We start from the raw sequence: 21680 nt of genomic DNA, 5'->3' as shown, positions 1-21680 counted from the left end.
ACATAAGATTAAGGGAGTATTTGGGACTTCTTTAAGAAAATCCTTGGTATTTGTACAAGTGTGAAATTGTCACTGAGTTTGTACATAAAGCATATGAAGAATTTGGTATGGAGATTTTCTTGCTTCACAACTTATGATTCACCAAGTTACAATTAAGTTATGTAGATGAATCAAAATCACATTTTCAATTTGAGAGAATTTGTGCTAGAAATAGTTTTCTATTAGACAGTTCTTAGACTGAAGTATATGTGCACACACAAAAGTGGAAGCAGTCTGTATTAGAACTCCTAATTCAATATTTTTTTGCTTTGGGTCATTTTGAGTCAAATCTGATATAATATGTTGAACTTAACAGACTGTGGAATTAGAATTTAGTGCCATTCTTTTTCCTAAGATTCAGTGTCCTAGTTTGAGCACCTTGACACATCACTGCTGCTGAAAGAAGTGGGTTCATCTTTTTTTTCCCACATCATTTTGTTCTGGCACAAGGACTGGAGATAGGAATGAGTGTTTGGTATTTTTGTTGTTGTTGTTTACAATGAAATGGGTGGGGAAAAAATAAATTCTTTCGGCAAAGAATCATCTGTTCTTATGCCAGTACTGAGTATAGGCTGGCATGAGACAGGAATGAGCAGCTACAGTCTTAACTTGGTTTGACAATGCGTGTGTTCTGCAAAATGAAGTTTTGTTTAAAGATAAACCTCTTACACTAGGGGAAGCTGACATCTCAGAAATTTCCCTGACATTCTTAACTTAGTCTATGTTTGTTAGCCCTTAACTTAGATGTTGTTTGCTGTCCCTAACACTTCAGTATCAGATGAAAAGTATGTGATTTTGTTGGGTGTGTAGGAAACAGGTAAGTGGCTGAAAGCGTTGTGTCTGATTCGATGTTGTTATTGTAGCTAAGCTGAACCCAAACTCTTCTCAAATGGTTCATCTTTCCTAGCTGAGAAGATGAATCAAGGCTTTTTACAAAAGTTCACGGCAGAAGAGCAGGAGAGAATGGTCACAAATTGAAATAGGGGAGGTTTTGACTGGATATAAGCAAAACAGAAAAAAAACAAAAATCCCCATCTATCATTCCAAGGATGGATAAGCACTGGAATGGGTTGACCAGAGACATTGTGGAACCTCCATCCTTGGAGATTTCCAAGACCTGATTGGACAAAGCCCTAAGCAGCCTAGTTTGAATTTGGTGTTGACCCTGTTTTCTGAGGAGATTGGACTTGGACTTGAGCACCTTTTGAACCTTTGTAATGCTATGAAACAATGCTCAAAAGAGAAGTTAAAACAGGATTTGCAGTGCTGCCTAAGTGAACACTGCTAACTACAAGTTAAAATGATTGGGTGTGGTTAGAAATGCTTTTTTTTTTTTTTTTGCTAAGTTTATAGTGTTATGATATATCCTGTTGGTTTAGTAATAGCATAAATAGAAATATTTCTGTGCATATGGTGGCTAGTGCCAAAATATTCATAAGCTCTTAACGTTGATCCTAAATGGTCTGGAGATGCTGAAGGGTCCGAAGGCTCTACTACCCCCAAGTTCAGGTTTGTGCACTAATTGTTCAGAGTGATAGATATTCCACAGAGGTACAAACTGAATTTCTGAAAGGGGTTGTTCTGAGTGTGATGCTGTTCTTAGTAGTAGGTTGAGAGAAAGATCTTGTATACCAGGAAAAGCAAACTGTTGGGGTTAAGAGAAAGCTTATTTGATTGGAGAGCAAGTAGATTTGATGATTCTTCCTAAAAGGAGCAACTCATACTTTGTTTTAAAAGTAGAGATTACTTATGCTTCTTGTGCAAGTCTTCTAAACCCTGAGAGTTTTGAGATGAATCACAAGCTAAAGACTCTGATTCTGACTAATGTGCCTTAAGCTTGTGTCAGGCAGTAGGATAAAAGTTTTTGTCATTTAGCTTAAATACAGAGGTAAACAGTGTGCTTGAGAGAATAGATTTCCCAGTTACATCACCCCCCCCCCCCCCCTTTAAGCGCAGGAATTAGCAAATGGCTTATATAAGGCGTCGGTAGTACCAGTCACCGTCAGACAGGCAAAGTGCTACAGGACCTGTATGCTTAGCAATAAACGTCCCATCATCATCTTTACCTCCTCGGGCCTTTTGATGTCCTTCTCCTGTGAAGGAATGATATGCTCTTTACATGTCACTCATTTAGATGGTTGTATACTGCATAAGCAAACTTACCAGTCTGTGTTGAGCAGAGGTAACTGGCAAATGAATGAAACATTACATTTGAGACCATAGTGTGTCTAATAGTAAGTCAGTGTGTGCATGCAGAGGATTCCTGGGTTGCTCCAATTGTATGCTTGAGTAAAAGATGGACCTAAATGCCTTGTCTTTTAGAAGAGAGTCTCAGTCTTACTAGATCAAAGTCAAGTTATTCCAGTAGGTGAAGTTAAGCTAAAGTGCAATTGTTATCGAAGAGTGAACTTGACACCTTCTGGAAATTTGTTTATGTTGTAGAAGATGATATTGGTATTAGAGCAGGCACTAATTCTAGTATGGTAGAGTAGAGCATAGTTGGTACTGACACTCAGCTGAATGCTTTAGCTTTTAATGTTAATTGGCACTGATGCTGTTGAGAAGAGATGATAGATACAATAAGCCTATCTACTTGTGGTAATTAAACTTCCTGGAGTACTACTTGTCAGGCAAAACAGTTGAACCTTGCTGTACCATACAGGAAGCTTTACAAACAAAACTAATTCTATCTGGGCAATGAGAAAGACAATTATAGGGAAAACTGTCAGTGTACACATCAAATAAAAGTGATGCTTTCTTAAAAGTTTAAGCACTGGGGTGCTGAATATTCAAGTTATTAAGGATGAGCTTGCAGTTTATTTATTTATTTATTTTACAAACAGCCTGTAAAATTTATGTTAATGATACTGTGATCCCTGATGACCCAAGTTTGTATGTGAAGGAAAGAATAGGCTTAAAAATGTTGGGCGTGTTAAAAGTTGACTTAATCTTTTTCTGCATCAATTGCAGTTCTTCAGAGGTAAGCAATACTGGCTAATAAAATCCCTCTAATTGTTTTTATCTCTGTCCAAGTCTAGAGGTAAAGTGGAAGAGAAAGAGATGGCCCTTACTGCTGAAGCAACTGACAATTTCATTTGGGTATTCATCAGTTTACTAGTTCAACCTTAAAACCATAAGAAGTTAGGAAATGATTAAACTGAATGTTTTTCCATGGTTGCTTACAACTTGTATATCTAAGTCATATTTTCTTTTTTTTATCATTCAATAACTTTATTTTGGAGGAGAATTATTTTTGAATATAAAGGATTCATGTTGAGGAGATTCATGTTGAGGAGAGCAGATAATTTTGATAGACTAACAGAAGATGTGTAACAATTTGTATCTATTTAGGAAGTTGCAGGTAGGCAAACCTAATTTGGAGCAGCTTAAACTTGCATGTTGCTTTTATATCAAATGGATCTTTCACTTAAGGTCTTGTGAATCAAGTACCTTTTCACTACTAGAGATGTTCATTCCACCAATATTGATCTCCTGCTTTCAAGCATAAGCAAACTGAGTCTTGCTTGATAAAAGCAGTTGGTAATGCAAATATAGTCTACTTTTTAACTATTAGTTCATTATATGGGAAGAAGGGGTGAAAATTGAAGAAATGCTTAAGCAGCTGCTTATTTCTTCAAAAAATAACCTGAATAAAATACCTACAACTGCTAGTCAACATTCGTAATTTTGAACAGATTACATGCAGTTTGGGCTTAGAACATTAAAATCGCTTTTAAAAGGTTGAGTTAAACATCTTGGATAAAAGACAGAGATTCGAAATGGTTAAAATGCATTTGCCACTTATCATCTTAGATTAACTATTTTGCTGTTAGGTGTTTCCCTTGAAAGATGCCTAAGATATCGGTGAATGTTATCTTCTTTGACCACAGTGGAATGCCACATTCTGGCAGTGTCATGTACCATTGTGGGGTTTCACAGCATCTTGCCCAGCAAATTGGAGTAAAAATTGGATATAGCACCAAGTGAATAGCAGATGCATATAATATTTGTGCTCTGAATAAATTCATCTGGATTCAGAGCTACCAGAATGATTTAGTAAATAGTATTTTAGATAGCCAACAATTTTTTCTCTTAGCTTTTTTTATTATATGACAAAAAATATTTAGATTTTATTTAGAAAAACAGGAATATTTTCTCATGCTCTTTACAGATTTTTGTAAAAGTGGTAATTTTAAAATGTTGCACAGTGCTGTCATTGTTGAACATAAGTCAGTTCTAGCTACTCATTGATAAAATACTAAGTATTTTTTAGTGACTTCAGCCCTGGTTCTTGTAAAGTAAGAGCTGTCAAACATTACTCTTTTAATAAACATTTTAATTAAGTTAACGTAGAAAAGAATGTTTCAGAAATGGATTTAAAAATGCAGTCAAGGTTTTTTGACATCTGTAGCATGTGACATCATATAACAGGACATGTTTATCCTGTTTGGACAACAGCAGATGTTGGTTTTAGAATTTTTAGTTCCTGGAAAAGCAAACTGCTACCAGGAAAAGTTTGTGAATATATCACTTGCAGAACTTCAGCTTCTTTGAGATTATATAAAGGTATCTATTTTGGGATATAGATTTATATATAGATTTTTAGTGTAGAGAAGCTAAAATGCTTGTAGTATGCTGTGATTTTAAAAGAATGGAAGAAGAACTCAAAAGTTGGTGACACTTGTGAACTGACAGGAGTTCAGAGTTTTCATATGTTGTGACCTATTCCATGCATAGAAGGAAATATAATGCAACGTATATATAATATGCCCAATATAATATATATTTAGTGTATATATATTTTTGAACACCTTGTGGTACTGACATCCTTAATACATGACAGGGTCTCGGGGGCTTCCCTGGCTGAGGAAGAGAAAGAAGCATGGAGCAGGAAGTAGTTCAGAATGGGTGCTAATATTAATAAGCAAGTATGTCCAGTGAGATTTAATAGTACAGGATTGGTCAACTCAAGTATGCGGAGCTGGGATGAAAATGCTATTGGATCCTTCAAGATTGTTAGTAGGCTTGCATAAAGAAGGAATGTTTGGAAACTCTTTGTTCTGGTTCAGCTGCTTCTCTCTAGTTTTCTTTAATGTAAGGTCTTCATGGCTGAGTTTGTCAGAGTCTTAAACAAAAAACCTTTAATTACTTCACAGCTCTGTTTTGTAGAAGTGGTGTAAACTGTTAAGGCATAACTAAGTAGAAGTGTAACAAGCACCTGCAGTCATAAGGATTCCAATCAGATTTATTCTGAATGAGCTGTTTGTAGCAGAGCTGAATGCTTCGTGGGTCCAGGTGGAGAGGGCTGCTGCTGCTGCCTTGTTTATTCTAATGCAGTCAGGATCGCAGTGCGAGGATAAGGCTCGCTATCAGGTTTTTTTGGCAACAGGGCTTGCTTAAACAGTCTCCATGCTGATCTCTGTGCTAAACTCACGGAAGTTCTTGTGTGGCAGATCAAGACTGATCCAGTCAAAAAATTTATTTTTTCTTGTCTTTGTGGATTGTTTACTGGAATTAATATGGCCAGAGTTATGGCAAACTGGAACTCTTCCTTCTCTGTTGGTTTGTCTGAGTTCATCCATTAGTACTATTAAAACACCACTGTGTCTGCTCTTCAGCCATCTTTGGATGGTAGCTGTTTATTTGGACATGATGTGAAAGCAGCACAATGCATGCAAGTTGGTATATCTGAAAAAGACTTGTTATGGCGATTGTATGATATTGTAATCTACATGTTAATATAAACTATGAATTCATCCAACTTGTAAAAATTGAGAAAATACCTTAGAAATTCAACTCGAATGAGTCCCCACATGGAAAATGTTGTAGGATTTGGTACAGCTACTGAAGGTATTCAGTCACCTGGGTGTGGTAGTATTTGGTTTTAAAGGTGTAGTGAATACTGTAATGTCACCACACCTTCTCTGCTATATAAAACAGAAATGCCCTTAAGAGTTTGTGGTAGATAAAGGCTCTTACTATGTAAACAGGAAGCTATTTTTGAATTAGTTTCAGAGCCTTTTTGTGGCTGGGCGGGGTGGGGAGGGAGGAGAGAAGAGGAAGTTCAAGGTGATGCATGTGACAGGCAGCTTCCTTGTCAGGTTTCCTCTCGATCCTTTCAGTGATCCAAAGACTAAACCGCTGGAGGCGTGAAACGGTGGTGGAGAAAGCGTTAGGCGTGCTGGATGTGTGATGCATGTTGGCTGCTGGTACGTGTCCTCACTGTAGTGCTATCAGATACGGAGGACATCAAAGATGAAATGTGTATGTTAGTAAAGATATTTCCAATTTATATTTCAGAATGCTTAAGTGTGTTTAAACTTGTTTTGATAGTATATAATTTAAGTGTAAAAAATCACCAGGTAATTATAAAAATTTGATCAGAAGAAATACTGTCTTTGTCAAGGTGAATTTTTTTGTGAAGATACTTTTACATTTACTGCTCTCCTAATTGTAGTGGAAATACTTTTATGACAACCCCCCCCCCCCCCAAGTAGCATATTTGGTTTGTCATGTGACAATGCAGAAGAATTTGCATGAGAAATGTGAACTTCTCAGAGCAGTGTTTGACTAATAGGTTGGAACAAGTTTCTAAAGAAAACGTTAGTAGATTTGCAACAGTAGGGAAATAGTGCTGTGGGATCCCAGGGGGATATGTGATGGGAGGCATAAATCACAGCTGCTGCCTTAGTGCTTGTAAGTTACAAGTAAACACACATGTAAAGCACGATTGCTGATTTTCTCATTTCCATTTGTTACCAGTTATTAAATCCAGACAGATTCACCTATCGGGGAAAAAAAAAAAAGAAATTGAATAAAGAATTTTGAAAGATGAGATTTTTTGAAGTACTGCCTTGTTGCATGTATGTATTATATTAAACTACATTTTTTTTGACTATCAGTTTCTTAAGATGATACATTAGAGATGAAATGGGTATGTAAAGAGCAATTAATTGGTAGAAAGGTTGCAGGTGCATCATGAATAACTTGCCACTTAATTCATTTGATTTAATTGAAATAATATTGTTTTATTGTAGTTCTAGATATTTTTGCAGGATTTCTAGAAATAACAATTATGTGTAAAGGCAGACTGTAATCAAATATCTACATTTCACCTTAGTTCTGCCTTGTTGGTATTTCTTTGTTACAACTAATTGGTTATGTTTATAAATGGCTCCATATAAATTCATCATTTCTGTTGGTCTCTCAGGGGTGGTTGCTGAGCATGACAAAATAAAAAAAAATAAGTACTTTGGGTTGGAAAAACTTTATTTCAGCAATCTATTACTTCTTCAGTTAGTAAAATTGTAAGAGTTAACTATGATTGAAAGATACTGACCTTTAATGAGGAGGGTAGCTTTGTGAGGGAGGGGTACGAGGTGAGATGCAATAGACTCTGGAGTCCTAGCAATAGCTACAAGTAGTTACTTTTTGTACAGGATAGTTCCTGCTTTCCTGTTGCATTTTGGTTCTTCATATTCTCCTGCTGTAAATTATGTTGGTATCTACAAAGTTGTGCTAACTTCTAAAATACTATAGCTTCACAGTGAAACTCTGTTGGATGTGTATATTGTGATTTTATGAGTGCATGAATAAATGAGAACTTGACAGTTATTAATAGTTCAAACAGTTACATGCAGTGTACCAGTTGTATTAGAATAAGTAAATATTTTCATTTAAAAAAGAAAAGAAGACAATAATATTTGACATTATCAAGGTAGGGTATGGGATTGCAGCAATAATCAGTGTAAGAGGGGAAAATAAGTAATGGAAATATACTTCTGTGTACCTGAATCTTCAGGCTAAGCATATATTACTTTTTTGGGGGGGAGAGGCCACCTGTAGAATAGCATTGCACTTATTTTGGGCTTAAACAATTTCACCTTCAAATCTAATTTTTTGTAATGGATGCTCTGATGGTCTTTCTTGAAGAACATTGTATTTAAAATATAGGAATTTGGGTAGTTGAGTGTCAGTGACATTCTGCACTTTGCTTAATAAGAAAGCTTATTTCAAAGCTTTCTTTTCAAAGCTTTTCAAAGCTTATAGAAGTGCAGCATAATAATTTCAAAAACACTTTGAGATACTGATATAGGTTGCTGTCCATGTATTTGGTGCCTGTAGAAGGTGCCAGATGTACATTAGAGAAGAAGCCATCTGTCCATGTAGTTGCTATTGCACTGGTATTAGGCAGGACTGCTTGTCAATATTGGTATATTCTGTTTGCTCTAACTAGACCAAGCAAATAATTGGTTTGGATTTGGAAGGAAATTAGGATTTTATTTTTTCTTTTTGGGAGGAAAATAGACTGAGATCATTTACTGACCTAATCACTTGTATAGTCATTGGATTAACTTTGGGGACTTAATTACAAGTGAAAGCAGTGTAACTCCTACCAGGATAAATGAACTGTTTAGATGTTTATTGGGCTGGTTACATGTCTGTTGCTTTTCTGCCAAGTGTGGCTGTCAGTACCATATTAAGCCCTGTGTCCCTGCTGGTTGTTTTTAAAAAGTACAGCTGTTTGACTCCCCATCTCTGAGTTCTTAGGGAACTTGATTTTTTTTGGTCTTTTTTATAATATTATTGGGAAGTGCTTTTGAAATGTTCTGGAACAATTTTATTGGGAAAAACTATGTTAAAACAATTTCATACAGATTTGATCTTAATGTTGTGCTTAGATACAAGCTATGGAATGAGCTTTGTGCTTTCATTGTGGCAGCAGAATAAAACCAGTTTTGCTAGATAGCAATACATGATGGATGTCCAACTTGTTGTGCATCTTCTGTTCTTGTTCTGGGCTCTCCTGAGTGTAAGTGGCTGATCTTTTCATTCAAAAATAGTGTGGAGCTGCTCAGAAGACTGAGTAAGAGCTATATATATTATAAAGCTATTGAGTTTGGTCAATGAAGAGTAGTCAGAATGGGCCTCTTCCTTGTAACCCTCATTTCCTACAGAGACACTATTTTACTGGGAAAATCTTCACTCTAACTGAAGTGAGAGCTTAGCTTGTTTTTAACTTTTCATGGACATGCAACCCTTTTAACTACAACTGAATGCTTTGAACGTAGGATTAATCTTTTGTTGAAACCTAGGCTTTATTTCAAAATGAATAGTGACCAGCTTCAAAATGGGAGTTCTTTTGAAATCTGAGTTCCAGAAACTGCTTGTATTTGGGAAAATTTGATAATTCTTTTGCTCAAATCTGTGGGTGTGGTTTTTTCTTTTTTTTTTTTTTTTTTTTTTTATAATTCCTGCTTACTTGCTTCCCATTAGACTATGCATGTAAGTAGCCTAATACCTGATTGTATGTGACAGGTTCAATTTCTATATACTTCCCTTCCAACTATATGCAAAGATAGTTTTGGGAAGATTCTTAACCAAATATGCTGTTGCTTTCCTGGAACCCCTTCTGCACTTGTGGGTACAGTAAACACTGAAAGAAGTGTCTATCTAATATATATATATTAATATAAATACATATTTTTTCCTCTGCTGCTGCTTAAGATGAGGATAAAACTGGAAGCATTTAGCAATTGGGAGACAATTGATATACTTGCCAATGAAGCAGAAGACCAATAGCAGGTTACAAAAGTTTACAGAAAGCCTATACTGTGAAGAGTTTGATCAAATACTGGCCTGCTCCTTGAAAAGGGAGTATTTTTCTTTTGTTAGGCTTTGAGGAAGGAAGGACATGTGCATTTGTTTTTATTATTTAAAAACAAAAAAATCCCCAAACCCAACTAGCCAAAAACATAGTCCACAAAGGAACTGGCAATGGAAGAGGTGCAGTGAGCCAAAGGAGCTGGAATTACTTTTGAACGTTATTTGTTTTGTCTGAACCCAGCAATCTTGGAACATATGGTCACAGGGATCATGTCGACAACTTTTAGAGTAACGTTCGTTCTGTATTCCAAGACGTAGACTTTCCAGCAAAGAGCAGGGTACTTGATTGAAGCAGTATGTGATCCCTTCATAAAGTTGATGATAAAGTTACTTTTTTCAATTAAAAGCTTGATATAATACTAAAACTTAGAAAAATAAGTAATGATGCTGCTAGCCAGGCGCTTTGGCTTTTCATTGGAAAAAATAGCAATTTGGTATTACTAACTTGCATGAACTATTTAATGCAGCTCAATAGTCAAAGCATATTGGATAAAAATGAATTTATAGCTCCCATGATACATGCAGGGGCTTTCTGCTCCTTTTCCTAGTCTTTCCCACTTGTAACAGCTTTCTGAGAAGATGGCAATTCTTTGTCATGTAAGGAAGTAGGAAATGAAGCAGCATGTAGCATGGCTGGAGAGGAATTATGTTGTACAGAATAGAGAGGAAGTAGCGGTATTATTTGGCTTCAGTACGGTTGAGATTCTCTGTTAAGAAGGATTCCAGGTGCTCGAAACAGCTTATGAACAGAAGCTGTTATCTTCTGCTAAAGGGGAAAGTAAGCAAAAAAGATAGTTTACCATGATATTGGAGTGTGGTATGTGCTCAGGTTACCCATGATATCCACGTGAATTTTATAAAGGTTTTGCTGTGAGTTCATGAAACAATTGTTTTTAAATGTAAAATGTTAACTGATGGGATTATTGCTTATCTCGATTCATTCAGGAATTAGCTTAAATCTTAGAATATTGTAAATTAATATTAATGGATTTAGGAAGCATGTGTTTTCAATCCAAGCTTTGTTTGAAGTTCAGATATGAATGCGTAGACCAGTAATTACAGATCAAAGGAAACTTGTGTGTTGGGTTTATAGGTGGAGACTTTTTTTTATCAAAGCCTACTGCTGTACTTTTACCTGTATAGTTTGGGAATGGTTCCACCAAGCTGTAAATAAACTGGAGAATGAAACTGTACCTTGCCTTCTGCTGGAGGCAAAGGCTAGAATGGTCCAGAATGCAGGACTGTAAAGGCTGGAGAGGCTGCAGCACATCTTGACCATTCAGCCAAGAAGTTGTGTGCTAAATCAACTGGAGTTTCCTCACCATTAGGCTCCTCAGTTTTTTCTGCTGATGAGAAAAATGCAGTAGGTGATCCATTTGCCGTAGAGGGGTGGAAAGGGAGGGGCAGTTCCAGGGAAGGGAAGGTGGCTCCCGTTGCCTGGGAGCAACAGCTCTTGCTGTCCTGCTAGATAATAGAATTAAAAAAAAAAAAGAAAAAAAGGTTTCATGGGAATTAAGACTGAAAACGACACCAGAGCTGGTGCATTGCAGGTACAGCAAAGCCAGGATAAAAATCTGTTACTAGATGTTTGTCAGTGTTGGTGATTCACTGTGACTTCTCTAAGTCTTCTTGATTTCTAAAGTAACTTCTACTAATCTGTCATCTTCGTATCTTCATTAGCTTATTCTGAATCTGTGAATGGCTAAGGCTTTTATAAGCCAAGTCTTACAAAAATTTTTTTCTTATTATATGTCAATTTTACTACAGTGTATGTGACATTGGATAAAAATGCTACTTTTATGGCTTATAAAGAGGAGGGACAGACTCAAGTATCTGAGTTAATTTGAGTTTGTGCTAACTTTTGAACTTGACCAGCTGACATCAGTTTACCCCTTGAGTTCAGATTTTGTATGTAAACCTCTAAATGCTAGTAACAACATGTGAGATCTCCCTAGTGATATCTGAAGTATCTTTTAGATGAACAGAATATTCTTATCAAGATCTGTTTCTCCTCTTATTTCACAGAGATTTGCCAGACTGCCAGAATTCTTATAAAGGTGGGAGATTCCTAATTGCCCTTTTGGGGCTCTAAGGACAGTCAGGAGTCTCTCACCAACTTACTTGTGTTCTCCCTCCCCCTGCCCCAAAGTATCCTATAAAATTCTGTTGGTTGATGATTATGTAATGCTACATTTATTTCTAAATTAAGGACTGAAATGATAGTGGATGGAGTTTCTGGGGGGAGGGGAACAAAGGAAGCCTCAAACTAAAATATAAAGTTTAAAATCTTTATATTATAAAGAGAGCGTTTGCTTTGTCTCTTAATCTTTATAAAGGTCTTGATTACTTAAGCATCCGTTAGAACATTCAAAGCCTGATCTACTTCAAAGGAGTAGCCTTGAATGTTTTCTAATTGTTATATGGCCTCTTAAATGTAATATTTAAAAACAGAAGTATTCAAATATGTTGAAATACTTATGGTGGATCTCTCAAGTTAACCAGAAGTACTGCATGTAGAAGTATATTTTTTTAGTTAAGTGAAGCTGGGCCTAAAGTGTGTTCTCGCTATTGAGAAAGTATCCATCAGCACCACTGTATCACATGCTAGTTTTTGAGCCTACACCTATGGTATTAAAATTCACTTATTGCCTATGCTCATCTACTAAGTATTCTTATGGAACATAGATAATAGTTTACAGAACCTGTATCCATTATATAGACTTTGTTGTAAATCTCGACATATCTAAAAGTGATCTGGTGGTACTCAACTGACTGGTGCCTTGTCTAACTAGATCTCTTTTGTCATGAGCCAAGTGACAAATGGAGAAGTGGTAACAGAATTATTACTTCTATACCAGTAATTGCTTCAGGTCTAATAATGATGAAGCTTTCATAACTACATATTGAGGCTGGTAAGCTAGTATGCATTTAGTAAAAACAGCATTGCAATTTGTGTGTTGTGGAATTCATGAATGGAATTGTGACATGGCTTTTTCATATGTCTAATTTATAGCAATTTTAGCTAGCAAACTACTTGAAGAATTCAAAAGCTATAAAGCATCTTGAAGAGAGACAGTGTGCCTCTACTGAGAGCCATGCTATACTATTACAAGGCTTTTTCAGGAAGCTCAAAGGAAGGTTTTTTATAAGGATATAAACAGTACATTGTGTGTCACTTAACTGGCCAGTTATGGGAGTATGTTAACACTTAATCTAAACTGAAGAGAGTAATTTGAGCATGCTAATATAGTTTCCAACCAGCTGTTACCTTGCAGTTGATGGCAAGAGGTAGATAATCTATATTTTAAGATGCTTTTCCCCCAGTGCTTCTGAGCTTGCTGTCATAATTCATAATATCACTTCAGGTTAACTTTTTTTCTTAATGGTCACTAATCAGTTTGCTATAATTAATGCTTGGATACTAAGTTCTAATGTTTACAAAATTTTAACAGTAACAGTTTTACTTTTTATTTTGTCTTGCATGATCACTAAATACCAGAATGAGAAACAGGTCCCGGCTGTACTAAATGCTATATAAAGAACTCATTGTCATGTAACATAATTGATGTAAACTCTGCTGATCCTATGTCAGATTTTTGCATGTCTTTAATGATGATAACTCATCTGATATGGTTGGTGCAGAGAGTTGATGGAAACTGTTTGGACTCTGTAGCTTTGGAAAATGGCAACACTTACTTTATCTGCCTTTGCACTGACTAACATGAAAACTGCCTCTAAAAGGCTTTCTGAAATTGTTTCTGCAGTAGTCTGTAGTGCCCTGGTGCCACCCTTGCATCTGTATCTGACAGCCAGCAGTTGTATTGGCTCAGACTGCTGTGAAAGTGCAGCTTTTGGAATGAACTTTTAATTTTGTTCTGGTTTTAAAACCTACTTCTGATAAATGCCAATGAAGTAATTCTCTGAAACAAGTTCTTCAAAACAGTGATGACAGTTTGAGCTACAAATAACAAAGCAATGTTACTTGAATTCTTTTCTCTAAATTTATGTATATCTTCAGTTATAAAACTGTAGAAGTTAAGGTTACATAAGTTTGTTCAGTTATTTTTCCATTTTTTTGAAGCAACTTGCTTTTTGGTAAAGGCTTGTACGAAGTCATCTGGAAAACACAATTTCTTCGGTAGTCCATGTGCTTTTTGGAGCGTGCTAGTGTTCTGCCTAAACAGACAAAAAATGTGGAAGTCATCCCAGGTTCCTTCAACCTCCCTTTTGAGGAAGGTCAGACTGTTGCTTAAGGTTTCTATGTTCTGCTTGCACAGGGATAGGGTGTGGAGATGTGCATTTCCTTCATCTCCTGAGTGTCAGACAGTGGCGTTTGTCAGGGTGAGTGTCCAATATGATTAACAGAGGTTTTGGTCTCTGGCCTGTCCTGCACTCCCCACCCCGTATTTGGGAATAGTTCTGAGGCCCTCAATCTTGCAGCTTTATGATTAAAGGATTGCTGCCCTCTGCTGTTAAACACCAGTGTGGGTGACCCTCTGACTTTAGCATGCGGAGTTAGTTGTCCAGCTTCTTTTCCTGGCATTGCTTATTCGTGGATGATCAGTCTCTTCTTGAATGCTGTCAACACGAATAACTTTCCAACTTCATTTTGCAGTCTGGTCTAAGGTGTTCACATGCTTCTCCGTGTCAATTTGTACTGTTCCTAGGAATGTTTAGCTTCAGGTTCAGCTTTTAGATTAAGTTTTAGTTTAATGATGTAAATAATGCATTTTAAAGGAATTTCTGTGAACAGCTGCAAAGCAAACCTTTCAATGTGGCGCTATAAAGACCAAATGTTCATGTGCAACAATAGTAGTAAAACTATTACAGTGTTGCTAGTGTTGCTAACTTCAATTACCTTTAATATACATGATGGAGTATAGCAATTTTTTTAAGCTCTCCTTTTTCAAAGACTGACTAGTGTTTCTTGAAGTGCTAATCAACTTCCTATAAAGCAACCATTTTACTAATTACATTTTTGCTAGTTTTATTAGTAATGCCAGGTATACTTTGTCATGGATAAAGACCCCCAAAGTCCTAAATGAGTATGTAGTTCTAGTTTCTGTACTTCAACTACCACAACTCAGGTATCTTTTTCATGAATTCCTAGGTGCCTTTTTATATTTAATTACAAAATTGAATATGGTAACAGGAGGTTAAATTTGTCTAGCAGGAGCATCTTTTTTTTTTTTTTTTTTTTTTTTGTACTAAAGAACAGAAGTTGTAGGAGTGGATGATATTTTGTGGCTGTAAGATCTAGTCTCCGGTTACAAACAACTTGTACTGCATATTACGTTAGCTAGATTTGGTTTTTCTCTGCTTATACACCCTTAGTCCAGATACTCATGTAGGAAGTTACTCACTTCCTAGTTGTCACAAAAAATTGTATGCACAGTTGTTTGTGGCTGGTTTAAAAAACACTTGTCCGTGTACCAAATTTTAGAATGCTGCTTTTTCATGTGTTGGAGTCCAGATAAATTTTAGAATACAGTCATATCTTCTCTTGGCTTTCTCCTTTTTTAAATTAAAAAGGCCAAGTTTCTGTATATTCCTCTTACAAAATTATGACTGCTAGCAGCATTTTGAACTGTTACCTGAATTTGCAGGCAGTGCTCAAAGAGGGTATTGCAGGACAGCATGATTTTTCTGAGCAGCGTGGAGTGGAATGAAAATTATTAAGTTCAGAAGTTACTCAGTCAATTGCTGTTTTGATATACGTGGTAAACTGAGTTGCTCTTGATTTTATTTTTCTGATGGAAGTGAGGATTCTGAGCGTAACAAACAAGAACATAGAGAAGTAATGTTTATACATAATGGAAAGATCGTTCAACCTGCATAAAGACACCTTTATTTACAACTCATGGCCAGCTCAGATGTGATCTGCAAAGTTTTGGTAATACATAGGTAACCAAAAGATTTCAAAATACATAGACTACTGTGAGTTCTGCGCTGAAAGTTAGTGCAATACTCTCAAGTCGTTTAATACTTTGAATGTTGATATTGTAGCTTCAGTAGCCTGAACTGAGCTTCAGTGAGGAGATGGCGATTTTTCACACCAATAAATGCAGTGAGCTATTGTGGAAAAACTGTCTACTGTTTTTATGTGCAGCCCTGAAATTACTCTTTAGTTCCTCCTAGAATGTTAGTATGGCCAAGACTGACCTTCTAAGATAAAAGAATAGAGTGGTGCAGTTGCATTAGTATATGTTATGCTTTTCTATTGTGTGCCTTACTGTCATGGTCTGTCAATACTTTCTTATGCAAGTAATGGGATACCCGCCATAAATTAAAATTGAGAGGGGAAACCAAAAAGTTAAAAGCACCCAAGGTTAAAAAGTTTGTTTTTGCAGTGGAAGAACTGAATAGTTTAGATTCCTTCTTGAAGATCTTACACTACGTTATGTTCATAGATACCTTATTTCTTCATAATTCTTCAAGCTATAACATGTCAATGTTGTTTGGATTATCTTGACCAGTTGTTTTACCATGAGGTTTAATAATACTTGTTAGGCTGCTGTGCTGTTGTCTTCCTGTGGAATCAACATTAGTAAATAGAAAGGAATATTTTAACTATTGGTGCAATAGAAGCAAGTTACATTGGAAAGAGAGAGTCTCCATCACTTAAGTGAAGGTGGGATAAAATAAATTAGTAAGAAATAGTGTCTTGATATAGGAATTGGTGAAGTTTCATGGTTTCTGTTAATATAAAAACTAAGAGGGAAAGATGGTATGCTGCTGCCTTAATTTGTGTATGTTTATTAATGTGATATCCTTTATCTGCAAATGTTTTATCATAGGTAGCTTGAGAAACCTTTGCATTTGGGCTACTTCTAAAATCAGGGAGTTAGAGAACTTAGTCTCTTACAAGCTAGAGAAAAAGTTGATTTCTCTTCATCTTGTAATGCCATGGTCATTTTTTGGATGGGTGAAAATAAGGCTAGAGGATTGACTACAAAAAATGCATTACCTTAAACTTCTTCCTGGGGATGTAAACAGCTTTCAGTTTACATTCTTAAATCAGACTGGAGGTGATAATTTCTCTGTTAATATAAGAGACTGTCAGAACTGTGTGACAGTGAGAATCTGAAGACACAGAATTGTCTTGCCTCCACCTCCAGCTCCTGCAGTTTCTCTTATACCTATTAAATGCATTGCTTATTTTGAGTAGCTGTTGGCAGCAGTGTGGTTTATGTGCCATAAGGTGACATAGGAAGTGAGCATGAGATGTCTGAGAAGGTGTTGTGTTGTATCTTATTTTAGTATTCTATATTTTGCCCCGAGGAATTTGAGTGGAAAAAATGCAATATAGATCTAGAGATGAAGTGGATTATTCTTTTTCAGGTTCTGAGAGAGATTGACAGTAATTCAATGAATAAAAACAAGTATTTCTAATGCAACTGAATACTAAAACAGATACTTTGAATTAAATTTTATTGCTTACATAGCTGTCTCTGTGCTTAAGTCACAGTTGGTTTTTACTTCTTTTGGACTTTTTGCTCTATGAACTCTATTTTAAAAAGTTAAGGCTTTAAAAGAGTAAGAATGTCTTGGTGTTGATTTCAAGATCAGAGTATTAGTTCATCTTTTACTCCATGCTGAGCCTAGAGAAAGAAAGTACAGGAGGGATGTAGCTGGGAAAAAGAAATTCAAGATGCTGCAGTTATGAAGGGGAAAGGTTGGCGTTAACAGTTGGAGTAGTAATGCAGAAATCACTAAAATGTGTTCCGGGGTTTTATGCTGGCTGTCCTTGCCACCTCCAAATGATATTTTTGTTATAGTTTTAAAGCATAAACCTATTTCCCTCCTTCCCACCTTGACTCCTTCCTCCCCTATTTGCATATTCTTGTAAGTTTGTCTTCAGAAATACCATGTTCACATCTGCAGCTGAAAGATAGAAAGTGCAATTAGAACCAGCATCTTCCACCAAGGGGAAGTGGAATGTCCTATGGGTATATTAGAGCTTCAGAATTTGGGTACTGGTACTTCTGACGTTTTTAACTGTCACCAAAACACTGTTTGAGAGAACTTTTTTATCTTCTGGTGCATTCAGGTGAGCTATATCACATTGGTTTCGTGTCCAGTAACACTGAACTCTCATACACTACTGATACACTGTGTTACCTTCTGCTAAAAAGTATGTTAATACCACGTATACTATACCAAAGAACATTATTTATTCACGGTCATTATTTTGATTAGTGGTTCCTCTATTAAAAACAGCTGCTTCTACTATTAATGTGAAAAGACTGCAAAAGGATAAAAGATTTTGCTACTTGCGGTTGTCATCTCATTGAAGAACAGGAGCCTACAAGGTCATTGTTTAGTTTTGTTGGCCCTTTTCCCCTTCACTTTACATCAGTATTTTCTACTGTATCTTCACTTAAGCTAATAAACGCACAAAATGCTGAGATTTTTCCCAAATTAGAATTCTAAATTATTGCTTTTTTGTCTTTTGTTTTCTTGCTGGCTTGTTTCTTGAATATTTTTCCATATGATATGTTGCACAAAACAAACAAACAAAAAACCCTCACCAACAACAAAAGCAACAGCAAAAAAAACCCCAACCCCAAAATTGGAAGAAATCTTACCTTATTGTTTTTTTGTTCATTCTGTTAATTATTTTGTGCATTTGATACTAATGTATAGTATTTGTTTAATAAATGCCCTCAGAATTCATGTTGTGAGTGAAAGAGGCAGGCTTCTGTTTCTTGGGCTAACACCAGTGTTCACTTGATCTTATGGTGAGCCAGTTTAAGGAGGTAATTTGATGGTGATAATTTCACAAAGATATAGTAACTTCTGTTTTGTTAGTTGCAGGCTTGTCTTCTGAATTGGTTCAGTGTAAACTTGCCTGAGTGCAAGTGTTGGCACAAGGGAGAGAGGTGGTAGCATTGTGCTTGGGGGTTGAGACTCTCTATTTTGGTAGTAGCAATCAGTAGATAGGGCTTAGTTTGATGTTACAACTAAGCCAAGATGTCAGACTTCAAATTGTCAGGAATAAATAAAAAGTCAGATGCTGGGTACGGAGTTGCATTAGTAAGTATGTATTCAAATTTTAGTTTGAGGTTCTTTGTTGTGGACTAGCAGGTACAATTAATCTTTAGGCAGAGGACAGCAGACTAAATGTTCTGCCTTGATGACCTCCTTTAGGTTTATTCACTTTTCAAACTTACAACATTAGGAACATCACAATGTATAACTTCCCCACCAATAACACAGCATCTGGACTGACTTTTTTTGGTTAATTGTATGTTCTTAGTTGTCAAAATGTTGTCTTAATTGGATACTGTTATTGATGAGCAGCTACCAATCACCTTAAGGCAGTTACTTGAGACTTTGCATAACTGGAGTTGCGTATTAAATCAGTCAGTCACCTTCTGTTGCTGCTTCTTCTGGCTTGGAAGGTTCCTGGCTTAATATTTCTCCTACTTCAGAGAAACAGTGGAATGCAGACCTTTACAAAGGGCAGTTCAGTTTAATGGAGGAATTGTTGTAGGTCTAACTTTATTTTTGGAGCCTAAACCAAAAAGTCTGAGGCATGATCAGAACAGTATGTCCCAGAAATGGATTATTATTCCAGAAATGCTCCCATGGTATTTAGGAGTTCTTTATTGAAGCAGACCCTCCTTGCAAGTGGAGTCATTTATCAGACCCCCTAATTAATGTAGGAAGTACATTATGCATGAAACAATCCAAAACCAACCAAAGATTTGTTGACTTGTGTCCTGGGGTTCTGACCAGAAGCACCTTGATCACTTCAGCTGCTGAGAGCATAAGCAAGGAATATGAAACCTTTGCATGCAAGAAGATATGGCTGCTAACCAGTGACTTGTGAAGCTGTGTCATAGATCGACTACCACACTTCCAAAGATATAGCAGTTGTGTTTTGCGTCTGAGATTTTTTTTTTTTTAAGTTCTAGGAATTAACTACCTATTCTTGACTGCTTGGTGTAAATTGAACAATATTTATTAACATCATGCTTCCTTGATATGATTGTCGATCTTGGTATACAATGTAGATTACTTTCTTGGCTGTGACTAAAGATACGTCAGTGATCTTTGTCAGTTTTTTTTACTATGGCTGAGGAAATGTGAAAAGATAGGAGGGAGGCATAGATAACGTTGTACTGGTGGTGCAGAAACTGCTCGCTAACTTTAGCCAGTTTAGCTATCAGTTTGCATTACTCAGAGTTCGGAGGAATTTGGTGAATGAGGCAGCGAGAAAATAGCAGAAACCTCAAGAAGCTGAGGCACAGCTATGTCTCCTCATCTCTCCAGTCTCAATAACTCTGTCAAAAGGGAGAATGTCATATAGCTTATCTGCTTGTCTTCTATTGGCTCACTTTAAAGTCCAGTAGTCTTAAGTCCAAACTAAGAGGAAAAAATTGGTCATCTTTGGAAAACTCTTCTGAGACCTTGTTCCATATTTGTGAAACATGAAGGGTACTGGGGCTATATAGGTTCATGAGTTAGCCAAAAGATAATGGCAAAGGTAATTTAAGTCTGTCTTTCCTTATAAAATACAGAGAATAGTAGTATTTTATGAAGAATTACAGGAAATTTGCTTGCTTTCTGATTCCATGCTCTAGTTTTGTTTCTGTTAGAACAGTTACTGAAATTGTGATTTTTTTTTTTATGATAGAATGTATAAAATGCGGACTATTGTTTTGAAACAATAGGTAACTGCCTTTTTTCTTTTTCTTTTTTTTTTAATAGAATATTCAAATAAAAACTTTGGCAGATGATGTGGTAAGGTCTTCATGACATCTTGGTTTGTAATGATAACCCCAAACTGCATGCTATTTTACTCCAAATGTTGTGGACAATGTGACATGTTCTTATAAGGATATTAAGAGTTAGACTTTTGAGTTACTATACCTAAAGAACTTCATTTATAACTTCAGTTAAAGAAAAGTAATGATATCAGTCTGGAGGAGCTTCTTTAACCACAGTAAATATTTGAGTAAACACTGCAGATATGTTCAAACTGTTAGGAATGTTATTTCCTTTTTTTCCACAGTAAAGGATCTGCGGTGGTTCTTCAAAGTCAGTTGCAAAATGATTCAAATGGAACTATATTGGCTAATAACTGTGTGCTGTATGTCAAACAACAAGTCTGTATTCAGTAGCACTAACTTGATAATATTGAATACTTTGAAACCTGTTGCCAAGTATTTTGTATAAACTGTATACTATTTAGTTGTTTCAAAATTGATTGCGGTAAAATTACTGACTTTGGTTTTCTAAATATGATAGTTAAGCCATTCTGGCTATTCACAGGCTCTCTAGTTAATCATCACTTATCTGTTTGAGATGAAGAAATTGTATATAGTAACCATGTCTAAGCTTCATTTATGGCTTGAAAGTGATCTTGCCATCACAATCTGATTAAACAAAGTTGCTTTTAGTAAGGTGTACTTGAAATGGATTACTGTGAAATTGATCTTAAAAGCCCTTTTTATTGATTGCCAAGAGAGCATTTTAATGTTAATGAATAAATTTGCATTTGATGTATATTGGATATGTTTGGGTATTGCCTTTACAGCATTATATAATATTTTGTGGACTTTTCAATAGGCTATGCCCTAATCTTGTTTTCAAAAAATTGTAATGTTAATTACTCTAGTAAGAGAAAATATAATTAAAATGAAATTCTTGCCATTTTAAACAAATTGACAATATCCTTTTCAGTAATGTGTTTCTGTCCACAAATGTAAGACTTTTAAAGAAACCGCTCCCCACTCACCAAAAAACCCGAAACAAAACCAAAAAAAACACCCTCAAACAAATTAAAAGAGCATGCAGCTTATGTAGGGATGCTTTCTGTTCAAAGATTTACGCTAGTCTTGTGGTGTCTTGGAAAAAAAAAAAACCCAAAACCACTCAACAGAACAAAACAAAAAATGAAACAACCCTCTTTCCTATCTTTCGCCCTACTTAGTCAAGTCTCTCCACTCATGACTCGACTAACTTAA

At 36.0% G+C, this 21680-nt stretch overlaps 1 protein-coding gene across 3 annotated transcripts in view; it reads left to right on the top strand.

Annotated features, from left to right (window-relative positions):
• DIAPH2 (diaphanous related formin 2) overlaps positions 1-21680 on the top strand; it is a 293928-nt gene that overhangs the window by 2188 nt on the left and 270060 nt on the right. For all 3 annotated transcript variants that reach the window (XM_067304122.1, XM_067304120.1, XM_067304121.1), the window contains exon 2: positions 20422-20454. In XM_067304122.1, the coding sequence (XP_067160223.1) occupies positions 20422-20454 (33 nt within the window). The remainder of the gene's footprint in view (positions 1-20421; positions 20455-21680) is intronic.

Source organism: Apteryx mantelli, chromosome 13 (genome assembly GCF_036417845.1).
Source record: "Apteryx mantelli isolate bAptMan1 chromosome 13, bAptMan1.hap1, whole genome shotgun sequence".
In the NCBI taxonomy this organism is placed as follows: Eukaryota; Metazoa; Chordata; class Aves; order Apterygiformes; family Apterygidae; genus Apteryx; species Apteryx mantelli.
The sequence above is the reverse complement of the archived record's forward strand: the minus strand, read 5'-3'. Positions and strand labels throughout refer to the sequence as shown.